The 12665-nt window shown below is 54.7% G+C and overlaps 1 protein-coding gene across 1 annotated transcript in view; it reads left to right on the top strand.

Moving 5' to 3' along the window:
* The window catches only part of TBCD (tubulin folding cofactor D), a 103187-nt gene that overhangs the window by 48602 nt on the left and 41920 nt on the right, over nucleotides 1-12665 (top strand). Inside the window, exon 14 of the mRNA XM_080679833.1 lies at nucleotides 10063-10219. Within this exon, the coding sequence (XP_080535959.1) occupies nucleotides 10063-10219 (157 nt within the window). The remainder of the gene's footprint in view (nucleotides 1-10062; nucleotides 10220-12665) is intronic.

The following is a 12665-nucleotide window of genomic DNA, read 5'->3' as shown; positions in this document are numbered from 1 at the left end:
TATCGGATAAATGATTTGCAAATAATTTCTCCCATTGTGTGGGTTGACTTTTTATTCTCTTGATAACATCTTTGTATTGTCATTTCTAGTAATTCTTCCTTTTTCATTCTTTTTTTTTAAATGTGTGTACATTTTTGGGGGGTAGGAATATGTGGGTATACACGCATGCATTAGATGGGTTTTCAAAGGGTATCAAGTTCTTTTACTTTTAAGTATTTGGTTCTCTTTAATTAAATTAAGATTCTTTATGAAAGAACTCATAGTTGAATGAAAAAGCATAAAGCATGTCCAAGTGGTAAGTGTTTAGAATTTATACTGTGCATGTATGTATGAAAGCCATGTGAAACCTGTGTCACGTGGTTTTATCTGTTATTTTAAGAGGTGAAATTCATAGTTCGGGTCAAAACTAAGATTGTAATGTCTGTCCACATAATTTATTCTGTTGTTTTAGATACTTTGATAGCATTTATGCTATTTCAATAGAAAATCTTTTAATGAACCTTTTAATGAGAAATCTTGCTTCCTGGAAGAAACCTACTAAGTGTAATTCCACATTCCCCAGCTTTGTTGCTGTCTGTATTGCTAGCAGCATGCCCACTGGGGCGTGACATTGAGTGCAGGAGGCTGGTGTGACTGACGGGCCTTCTAGGTAGGGCCGAGGAGCGTGTACTTGAATTTCAGGTTTGCTGTGCGAGTGCGTGAGCATTTCTCCCAGCGACACGGCCCAGGCCGCCTGTTGGCGGGTGTGCCCTGTGGATGCAGGCTCGGCTTGTTGTTTTCCATGTGCCGTGGCGAGGTGGCCGTGGTTTCCTTGTCCCTGTTTTCATGCTTCTGTCCTCTCTGAGTAAGGCTGCCCAGCACGGACGTGCTTGTGTGGAGGTGACTCCCTCAGCCGCCGCCTGGTGCAGGGGCATTCCTGCCTCAGCCCCACGCCAGTCCTCTGAGCGCCATGGGTGGCAGAGCTCACGGCTCTGTGGGAAGTGAGCCTGTGGTAGGGTCCTGAGCGGTGGACCCAGCATCGCACCACGTGGGAAACACAGAGGCTCTCATTTCTTGCGCGACAGCGAGACTCCTTTCAGGGCTGGGACACTGCTCTCGTTTGGGTGCCGTGAAGAACGCGGTGTAGGCCCTGAAGTGGGTTCAAGGGCTCATTCAGAGCTAATTCAGGGACTGGAGTGGGGATGGAGGGGGGCAAGCTCTCCTAAGGGCTGCAGGTGCGAAAGGGGAGTTAGAAGGGGGGCTTGCTGTTTTCTGGACGGAGGGAGGAGGAGGCCAAGCTCTGCCCCCTCCCTGGGGACCCCTGCCAGGCATGGCCAGGCCTGAGGGCGAGGTCATGGGGTGGGGGGAGGTCAGGCAGTGGCTGGGGCTTGACTGCAGGCAGTGTGGCCGTGACAGGCTCTGATCAGAAGATGCTGCCCACACTCACCTGCCCTGGCTGTCTACGGCCCGTCTCTCCAGGGACCAGGAGAGAGTCAGAAGTGGGTGGTGACGACTTGGCTAAACGCAGTGGCAGGCTTGTCATTACCAAACGCTAATGGCCTGTCACCTGCACATTTGTGTTCCGTCCTACTGGCCCTCTGGCCTTGGGCAGTCCTCTTGGGCTTTGTACATTCTGTAGGTCAGGGTCCAGGACCTCTGCTCAGTGAGGGGGTCTTGAATGGCACGACCCTCCAGGCCCGCCAGCTCTGAAGCTGTGTGGGGACACTCCTGGGGCCAGTGGGGGCCCGGGCACTGTGGCTGGGAATCCAAGGCCGTGAGTCAGTGGCAGAACTGGTCCCCCACTTCCTGGTTAAGCCTTTAATTCTCCTGATGGCTTATTTTCGCTTCTTTCAAGTTGTACTTGGGCCACTCTGTCATCAGCTGTGGGCGGTTCATATGCCAGCGGCCTGTTGCTGAGCAGAGCAGGGCGGAGTGCCCCTCGCCACACTCAGTTCCTTCCCCTCCACTGGCCTCTGGCAAGGGACAGAGTGGACAGTGCTGGTCCCTGTGTGGTCCACCAGTTGGGATAGGAGAGAGAAAGCGAGCCGAGCGAGAGCACATGTTTTCCTCTCACTGAAAGGAGGGTCCTTGAGGGAATCACAAGGGCATTTAACTTGCAAAGAACCTTGACTTGAAACTAACAGACATGGGCTCAGGCCGGGGGCCTTGCTGGGAAGCCAGCACCCCAGCATGACAGCAGAGAGCCAGGAGGTGCCGCTGGCCTTGAGGGGACTGTCAGCGGCTGTGGGGCCTCTGTGGGCACCAGCTCTGTCCTTCGAGGTCGCCTCCTACGTCCCTTTGTTTTTTTGTGGGGGCTTTTGGGTCCCGAGTCCCTGGGCTCAGCTATGCAGTGGGTGTTTCCTTGAACCTGGGCACCTGGACGAGGTGTCGGTGCCATCGTGGGCTGGGTCAGCTCTCATGGAGAGTTGGAATTTCCATGTGACAGCTTCCCCGGTGGGTACCAGTGGCGTTCCTTTGAATTTAATGAGCCAGGGCCCATGCGGGGAGAGCGGGGCTGTTTGGTGGCATCGCTCCAGGCGCTGTGGTGCTGCTTGTCACCTGCTGCTGATGGGGTGACAGCTGCTCAGGCACAGCCCTGACTCAGCAAAGAGTGTGCTCAGCCTCTGTGGGTGCTGTGCCCCGGCCGGATGAAGCGACGGGCTGCCCCTCCTTCCTGTTGGGAGCCTGGTCGCAGGCGCAGCTGCCACTTCCTCCAGACAGACTTACAGGGAGTGGAACGCCCTGACCTTGGAGAAAGTGTCTGAAAGCCAGGTTTCAGGATGAGAAAACTGAACAGGGAGCATGTTGGTTGAAGGTTGCGTTTTCCACCGGAGGGTTGTTTCTAAGCAGACAGCATCTCACTTCCAGGGCAGCAGGCGACGTGCGGCCATCCCTGAGGCGCCCTGGGAACCAGCACATGGCCATGTGAACGCAGCTCTTCGGGGTCCCGTTTCCTCCAGCAGGATTGAGGAGGATCTGGTAGAGTAGGTGGAGCTTTCTGATGCTGGAGGTGGGGGAGGAGGGGGACACCAGGTTATGGAGTTGCTGTCAGCTTCTGGGCCTGACCGAGGTGCTGAGTCACATGCAGTGACAGCTCGTACAGGAACTGTAAAATCTGCAACTTGAAACCCAGAAACGTCTTGGTCGCAGATGGCTCTCGCAGCTCTCAGTCGGGACATTCTTAATGAGTCTGTCCTTGGGAGCAGTCTTAACAGTGAAACCGGCGCCCCTCGGATGTCACTCCTCGTCCCCGAGGGGCCTCGTCACTGCGGCCTCTTCTTTGACCGAGTGGTAGAGGGTGAGGGCTGTCCGGCACCCTCCCAGATGCTGCGAAGGGGTCTGACTTCCACGATGAAATACAGTTTGTGCGCAGAATAGAAAACCTGTGTGATATGTTGACCTCCGAACCAGCGACGTTGTCCTTGCTGGGCATCGATCAGATGTGGCGTCCAGCCAACACCACTTGCACAGACGCACTTCCCGCACGCTTTAGTCATTCTGTAAACACCGACAGCAGCCTGAGCTCCGTGGAGATGCTCAGCCGTAGGTTTTATCAGCTTCCTGATACTTGTCCTTGTGCCCCTGCACCCCTCCCCCACCTGACATGGTTCAGGCTCAGTTGTGGCCCTGGCTCTGCGGGGTGGAGAGCTGGGTAGGCGGCGTGGCGGGAACGGCCCTCGACGCCAAGGGACTAGGCCATGGTCACACAAAGGGACGGTGCTTCTTGTCCTTTGCCTCAGCCGTGCTTTGTAGTAATTTCAGAAGGTCCTGCCCGGTGGGACGGTGGCGTCTGTCCTGAAACAGTGGCTTCCTCCTCTCCTGTGAGCCCATCCCTCCTGTGAGGGCCAGTGGCTGCTGTGCCTGTCTGCTGTGCATTGTAGCAATAGCGGTGCCCACTGAGCCTGCATCGTGTGCCGCATGTGGTGGGAACTCACGTGATCTTCAGGGCACCTGTGAGAGCTCCCGTCCTGGCTCCTTGACCAAAGAGCCTTGGCTCTCAGCCACAGCCGGGCCCTGAGACCTACCTGCGCAGACAGGTGAGGCTCTGGTCAGGGCCTGCCTGCCCCAGTAGCACAGGACGATGGACACGGGCCTGGCCAGGGCAGCCCAGGGTCGGCGGGCTGGGGTCCCACACCCTCCGAGGGCGGATCATGGTCTGCACCCCGCACGCAGAGGGCCTCTGGGACAAGTTCTCAGAAGCGTCCTGTGGGAACTGAAAGCCGAATGTCTGTGGAATCAGATATTCTGTCCATCATTTCCTCTTGTCCCCTAGCAGTTTCAACACTGGCTTTTTTTCTGAGCAAGTTGGACTGCATTTTTGAGGAAGGTATGATGGCTATTTGTACTGGTGGCCGAAACAGAAGTTCTATGGTGATGGCCACACCCGCTTCCCAAAACCTGGGGCTTTCCTGGGCTCCGTCTGGGCAGGCGGGCTCCGGGGTCTGCGTGCTGCAGTGGCTCAGAGGTTTCCAGGGGGAATGGGCTCCATGCATCTTGGGAGATGTCATCCTGTGCACCTGGGAGATGCTGTCCCAGTGCATCCTGGGAAATATCCTGGTGTATCCTGGGGCATCCCAGGAGATGCTGGCGCAGTGCACCCTGGGAGGTGTCATTCTAGTGCATCCCAGGAGATGTGGCTCAGTGCATCCTGGGAAAATCACCCAGTGCAGTCCAAGAGACATGCCCAGTTCAGTGAACGCCTTAAGTCAGTGGTCGGCAAACTCATTAGTCAGTAGAGCCAAATATCAACAGTACAACGACTGAAATTTCTTTTGAGAGCCAAATTTTTTAAACTTCTTCTAATGCCACTTCTTCAAAATAGACTCGCCCAGGCCGTGGTATTTTGTGGAAGAGCCACACTCAAAGGGCCAAAGAGCCGCATGTGGCTCACGAGCCGCAGTTTGCCGACCACTGCCTTAAGTGATGAGTTTCTTTTATAAATTAGTATAATTTATGACTTATCAAGACATAACTTTGTGCTGGCTCTGTGATGACTTTTTCAGGGACAGGTTATTTATGCCCCTACAAAGAACGCCTGGGTTCCTCCTGGCCCCCTCTGTCCCCTGGGGTGGGCGCGCTGGAAGCCTGCACTCTGAGGGTTAAGTCGTTTCTTTCACCTGGAGGCTGCCGTGCCCTTAGGCAGTTGGTAGACAAATGACATGCTGTCTAGAGAGGAGGGTGTTTAAATTATATTGCTAGACTCTGGGTTGCCAAAAGGAAGCCCTCTGGGGAATCTTATATATTTGACATGCATTGGCAGTGTGTAATTGGAACCATGAGAAAGGTTTTTTGTTCAAAGCTATTGAGGAGTTTCCTTATTTTAAACCTGTTGAATCTGGAAAGAGTTGTCTTTGAATTTTTTTCTCTGATAATGACTTTTTGTTAAGTTTAGGGCAAAGACTTTCTACTCCATATATTGCCTCCTCTCCTCCAAAGCATGGCCACTGAGAGGTCTGTCCCTTGTCCTCTGGGTCCTATATGTCCGAGCTGGAAGCCCAGGGTGTTCTTTCACACAGAAGGGTCTGGAGAAGGGCTGATGGTCAGCTGGTAGCCACGAGCCCTGGGGTGGGGGTGGCAGAAGCAGGCCCGACCCAACCTTTCACCCTCCCACCCCCTGCCCAGTCACAGGCCTTATTATCCTCTTGGGATTAATTGGAGCTGATAGGCTCATTTTAAATTTCTTGTCTAAGAAAGCTATCATCTTGCTTTCTCTCCTTCTCAGCTGTTTTACTTTCTGCAAATCAAATTCCTTTCTGGTGACGCACGAGGAAAGGGCTCCCACTGCCACCCGGCGATGGCTCAGGTTCCCTGTCAGACCCGTCCAGCGCACGGCCTCTGGCGTGCTGGCTAGCCCCTTCCCTGCCCTCGAGTGCAGTCACCGATGTTGCAGGTGCTGCGGAGGGGCCCTCGGAGGTTTCTGAGTGGGAAGGTGACAGGACAGATGATGAGGCTGTGTGAGGATGGAATGCAGGCAGGCGGGGCTCTGCCAGGTGTGTGGGCGGTCCTGGCACTGAGGCTCCTGAGTCCAGGCGGGCTTGGTCTTTATTTCTCTGAGTCAGTTCTGGGGGAGGACACAGAGAAATCCAGCACCTTCACATTGTCAGTGGGCTGGGCAGCTGCCCGAGGACACAGTCCAGGGGCACGTTCGGGTACCAGGGACAAAGTTGGGGTTCCCTGGCTACACAGAAAGCACAGCCCCTGTCCCCACTGGTCTGGCTCATGTCAGGTGGACAGCTCCTAGCCCTCTCACAGCTGATCTTTTCCCACAGCTTGGAACTGAGAAGTGGGCCAGGTGAGCCTATGGTTGGACTTTACTAGGCTGTCAGTTTTCCCAAAATAAATGCCAATCAAACCTTACGAAGGCCTCTGTCTGTACTGAGGCAGTTGTCCATTAGTGGAGCACAAGTCAGCGATCTGTGTCCTAGTCCTCATTGCTGACGGACCTTCCTAGCCAACAAAATGTCACTTTAGGAAACGGTCTCACTTTGACTTGGGATCAGACACTTGGGCTTCCCAAATAGGGCTCAGACTCTGGGGGTGCGATGGCAGTGGCTCCCCCAGCAGCTCAGGGACCTTGGGGTGGTGAGCAGGTGAGGGTGGGGCTCTGTCCACACGGAAGTGGCCTTCTTCCAGGTGGCACCGAGCATCCTTAAGTGTGTCATTGGGTGGGATGTCTGCACGAAGTGGACATGGAGGTACTGACTGCTGTCATTCATAGTTGTCTGTTTGGAAATTGATTTTGTCTGGTGGACCGATAAATTGGGACTCAGCAGTTAGCATCCAGCTTTCCCTCTGGCTATGCAATTGCTGCATGGTCTTACCCAGAGCTGTCGGCGGCTGTGTTCAGGTGACGGTTTAGGGAATCTGGTGTGGCAGCGACACCACGTTTACGTTATGCTTTTCTCATAAAGGTGCCACAGCCTGTTAGTTTTGACACTCTTCGGGCCATGGAAGGCCTGTCCTATTAGCACAGAAAGTGAGTACGAGCAACACTAGGAGTCATCCCAGGAAGAACAGGTGAAGACCACGTCCAGCATTACAGATGTGGCACCGTTTAGAGACGGGCGTTTAACGGTCACTGACCAGATGTAACTGCGTCGTCTACACGGCGGTGGCCTCTTGCCCTCTTGGGCATTTCCTCGTCCTCAGGAGTCTTGGTGGTGAGCTTCATGTTCAGAAGGTGGACATGGCCAGTCCCAGGGAGCGATGGGTGTTCTTTCAGCAAGGAGAGCGTAGCTTCTCGTGTGCTGCCTGGGGAGGCAGGCCTTCGTCAGCTTGGACGGCTCCTCGGCGAGGTGGCCTGGCTTGGGGTGCTGTGTGGATGGAGGCAGCATGCACCTGGTGTGGCCGAGAGAGGTGTGAGGCCAGCGTGGAACTGGTGTGGGTGCTGGGAGGACTCCCGAGGGAGACGCAGGAGCCAGCTTGTGCGGCCCGCTCCGCAGTGAAGGAGTGTTGGGCAGACCAAGGCTGAGAGCCCTGTGGGTCCAACAGCGGGAGAAGCTGGGGGAGGAGCGATGGGCCCCTCAGCGGCCTCTGTGGGCAGGGCGAACCGTGGCTGGACCTGGGAAGCAAGGAGGGCGACCTTGGCATGTTGAGTGCATCCTGAGCTGTGCGATGCCTCTGGCTGAGGTGGGGGGGGTGGGGGGGGGTGAGGGGTGACAGCCTCAGTTTCAGATGCTGTGGAATTTGAGGGGCCTTTACCACATCTCCAGTGGGGTGTCCTGTTGTTGAGCAGAGGAATGTGCAAACTTGGTAAGAGGGTGGGCCCGTGTTTGGGGTCCTGAGCACACGCAGATGCAGAGTGAGGCCAGCTCCAGGCTGGGCGGCCTTGGCGTCCAAGGTTGGATGCCCTGCAGCACCCTCTCCTCCATCAGACCTCTGACTGCAGCTGCCCGAGTCGCTGCTGATCTGTGAGCAACACGTTTCTCGAGCTCCTCCCTCTGCTGAGGTGGGTGTCACTGAGGATGTGATGTCTTTGAGCTGCTTACTTTGGAGAACGTTTTTTAAATGCAATTTAAAGTAAATTTATGTGAACATTTTACAATCTTATTAAAAATAATTGCCACACGTGTATAAAGTAAACCATACAGAATCAAATCCACTTTCTGTTGCTATTTAAATAGAAGCAAATATCCTTGGGTATAGAAAGGCAGAAGGGTTACTTGTGTATAATATTCACAGTCGTGCCTTGTCTCTGTTGATTTTTTTTTTTTTTTTTTTTTTACCTAAGACTGTTTTTAGATACATTTTTCTGGAAGATAATTTCTGTGATGATAGGTACACGTACGAATAGCTGATACTTTAGTTTTCTTAACTCCGCACTGGGGGTGCCTCTCTCAGGCTGCTGCAGTCCCCGTGTGAGTGAGCCTTGCTGCGGCGAGAGGCTCGCGGTGCCGGCCGCGGTGCTCTGAGGGACGTGTGTGCTGACATGCGCACCGGCATCTTGGGGGCTGACGGTGACGCGCTGCCTTATGGTCCCACTGGCCTCCCCACTGGCTGCTGAGCTGCACCTTGGTTGTCTTTGTTAAGTGCTTGGTTTCGCTCGCCTCTTGTGCTGGGACCATCACCCTCTCACGGCGTCACGTGTGGGAGCTGCATGGCGGGCTTCTGTGGTGGCCCCGTGTGGGAAGCCTGCAGTCCCTCCTCCTGCTGGCGACTGTGGCCGGGGTGTGACACTGCAGAACACGGATGCTGTGGCTGTGTGCACTGATAGGACACCCTCCCGTGGCTCACACCCCCTGGGGGCGTGGGGAGTGTCCTCCCTTCCGTGGTCTGTCATTCAGCGCCACGGCGTCAGATGTTGACCAGAAGCATGTTGGCCCCAGACACGGTCTCCATCTCCTGAGACCCACACTCCTCTTCTCACTTTTCTCTTTTCTCCCCGCCGTGCCCGCTGTCTGTGTGTTTTGGGGCACCACCCTTGTCTGTTTCCAGTCAGTAAAATTGGGACTTTCCGTGTGGTCTTTCAGAAAATTCCATTAAGTGTCACTTCAAAAAAATTTAACATTGTGTTTGATTTTTAAATTACAATGTTTATGTAAGCTTTTTCTATTACACTTAAAAATTATAATTATTTTAAAAGGCTTTAAAATTGTTTGGTTCATTTATAAAGTTAATTACACTTTTTTATACTTTAAAAACCTAATACATGAATGTGATATTTCATTTTTAAGTAATTTATATGTCTCTAATAAGCAAAACCTTTCCAGGTACTTGAAAAGTGTTAGCCCTTTTAAACATTTAATTATCCTCACCACATGTCTGAAAATTCATTTCTTTATTTGAAAAGTCACCTGTTATAGTAAATTATTCATTTAGATATTTTTTAATAGAACCAGGATAATCTGTTATGTATTTCAAATTATCGTAAACATCAGCTATTTCAAACCATTAAACGTATGTAGCTTGTCCGTAAACTTACCTGGAAGCATGGAGGTCACAGTGGGCGGACTTACCTTATCCTTTCAGTTCTGGATCCTGAGTCTCCCCAGTGATAGGCACCCCCTGAGCAGAGGTAATATACCTGTGTGATTGGGGTTCTCCTCTCCCCCAGGGTTGCTCGTTAGGTAACTGCTTCGGGCCACAATTATAAACCAGGTATCTTTTATGGTCCCCTTGACAAGACTCCAAGGCTGGGGTTCCCAGTGAATTGCAGGCCTGTCTTCCCGCCCCCTGGGCAGTTCCCCCTTTGAGTCTCCCAGGCTCCAGCTGCCTCCTGCACGCCCCCCACTGGGATCGAGCCCGCAACCCGAGCATGTGCCCTTGACTGGAATCAAACCCAGGACCTTCCCAGTCCACAGTCCAACGCTCTATCCACTGAGCCAAGGCTAGGGCTTTAGGCAACTTTAAAAAACTTGTTCACCTGATTTGAGCTGGTGGACTTCCGTTTTCCTTCTGCATGTTTATTTTCTGACGAGGTCATCACTTTTACAGAATGACCTTGGGGTGGACTGCGCATATTGGTTCTGCCTGCCTCTGTTTGGTGCTGAGGGGCCGACAGTCGTGTGACCACAATAGACGCTGTTTCTTTAAAACCACATGTGCTGCCTCCCTGGTCCCATTCAGCCTGTCTTCTCTGCCCAGTGGTTCCTGTGATCCTGAGGGCGCTGACCTACGAGGAGAAGCGGGGTGCCTGCAGTGTGGGTGACAACGTCAGGGACGCTGCCTGCTATGTGTGCTGGGCCTTCGCACGTGCCTACGAGCCTCAGGAGCTGAAGCCCTTCGTGGCCGAGATTTCAAGGTAAAGCCTGTTAAGAGTCGTGGCGGTCAGAGCTGCCTCTGCTTTCGCCCTCAGATCGAGCCCTCAGTGGCGCTCGAGGAGCAGCCAGCACAGCGCGGCTCCCACAGAGGTAGGTGCTCATGAGCTGGTAATAGTCTTAAAGGATGGCCTGGTACAAGGAAGCAGCTCAGGATCCTTTTTCGTGGGTAAACAGCTCAGGCGGTGTGTTGAGGACGAATGTTCTAGAGGCTTCGGCTGGCCTGTGGTTAGAAGGTCCCTAGATGAAGGGACTGGGCATCTGGGAGAGTGTGGAGGAAGCAGGCGGGAAACTGAGCAGGTGGGCTGGGCATCTAAGAATCTGCGTGTTCTGCCGAGAGAACGTCACAGCCTTCACCTCGGAAGGAGTTCAGCCTTCGGGTGGCAGCCCTGCTGTGGAGGGCGGGGCTTGCCTGCCTGGTCCCCTAATTCTTGTGGACTAACACTTGCATGTTCACTAGTCACAGGATTGACTAGCATCTTCGTCGACACCTTCTGAACGAAAAGAGCACTCTTCAGCGTGGCTTTGGGGACAGGGAAATGTGTTTTCTCGGAGAACTGAAACTAGCAGGCGGGTGGCCCCATCAGATGCCGTGGCAACGTGGCCTTGGGTTCTCGGTGTGCGTCCCCAGCGGAGCCCCCAAGGCGTCTGCGTGCCCCTGCTGTCATGTCCCACTTTTAAGATCTGCTATGTTTTTGTTTGGGAAAAATGCAAAACAAATGTGTCCCAGTATAGTGAGATTTTTAGTTAATGTTTGTGCTCTGCTTCGTTACTGTATTTTCGCGTGTGAGTATGTCCGGCCTTTGCTGTTGCTGTGTATGGAGTGGCCAGAGGACGGTGCCCAGCATGGTGGCAGCCTCGGCGTTTGTCATGGTGCGTGACACTCAGCTGATGACTTGGACTAGGAAATGGATTTCAGAATGATCCTCCCACAGTTCTTAGGAGATTCCCCCCCACCCCCGAGATCTGTGCCTGAGGCCCAGAGAGAGTGTGAGCTCCCGGGGCCTGACTGCCCTGGGAACCCTGCTCCTCGTCCATCCAGCCAGGTGCGCGGCTGACGGGCAGCACCGCCTGGTCGGCAGCCCGTGGTCTGTAGCCCCTCCGCCCCTCTGTGGCTCAGAGCCTCTTCCTGCTCTCACCTTTTCTGGGGTCAGGGGAGGGGCCACAGGCCTGTTTACTGCCCAGGAAGTGCCTCTGGCCTGAATCTCTTGATCTTGGCTCCTATCAAAGCAAAGCCTGCAGAACAGCCTGGGGATTCTGATAAAGTTGAAGGAACTTCCAGGAAGTTGTAAAGATGTCTGATTCCTCCTCTCGTCCTCCCTTGAGGGAAGGGCAGAGTGACAGCGCAGTGGTCTCAGGAAGCCCTGGTCCTGGTGACCACTGGCCTGCAGGCAGGGAGGCCCAGCATGGCGGCGGAGGCCAGGCTGCCTGCCCCTCGTCCCTCACTCGTCCCGGAGGGCTGAGGCTGCTCCTCGCCAGCAGCTCCGTGATCCGTCTGCTCTGTGAACAGGACTTTGCTGTTGTTAACATGCTGCAGGGAAGGCACTTTCTGCTGCTCCGCTCCTGCTGCTCACCTTCTGGAAGTGGCTTCCGAAACTAGGAAATGAAAGCAAAGCAAGGGAGCCGGCACAGGACAGCCAGGCTCCTCCCGGTTGGCACAGTGCCCTCGGCGTCCAGTGCTGTGGGCAGGTGGGCGCTGTGGTCGTGCCCACCGCACCGAGGACACCTGCCCAGAGGGGCAGCTGGCAGGTGCCGAGTGAGGCACGGACACACCGTGGAAAGGGCTCTGGCTCCTGAGGTCATTCCCAGTTCACAGTGCGAATAGTCCCCGCACTTCCTTTCAGTTGTCGTTTGTCCGCGTGGTGAGCCTGCAGGAATCCTTCTCCTGGGACCCTCCGGCTGATCAGGGCTGAAGGCTGAGGGTTGGCCGAGGAAATTGGAATGCGGCGAGGCTGCATTCTGCGGGGACAGTGGGAGGGCTGGGCATGGGGCGGGTGGCCGCCAGGCACCCGCTTCTCTGCTTGGGGTGAACGCTGCTTACCCACCGCACGGCAGGGACGAGTGTCAGCCACGACGCAGAGCAGGGACACTGGCGAACGTCCCGCCCTGCCGGCCCCCCGGGGCCTGTGGGACAGACAGGTCCTCTTCTTGCTCGGTCCCTGGCTTTTGGAACAGAGGCTCTTTAGCCACAAGCAGGTGACTTCCACTTTCTGAGGCTTTAGAGCTGGTCCCCACACTGACCTGAGCGCGGCTGTGCACCGTGAAGATCGGTCTGAAGAGCTGCTGTGCTTAACCCTGGCCTGAGCATGACATGGGCGTGAGAGTCGGTGTTGCTAGCTGGATTTGGTGTGGGTGGATCCATGCCCCGTGGACCTTGGACCCATGCCTGGGCGAGGCCTGCACAGCAGCCTGAGGGGCCACAGCCGAGCC

This window comes from Plecotus auritus (assembly GCF_963455305.1).
Source record: "Plecotus auritus genome assembly, chromosome: 7".
Lineage (NCBI taxonomy): Eukaryota > Metazoa > Chordata > Mammalia > Chiroptera > Vespertilionidae > Plecotus > Plecotus auritus.
This window is presented reverse-complemented; position numbering and strand designations above follow the sequence as displayed.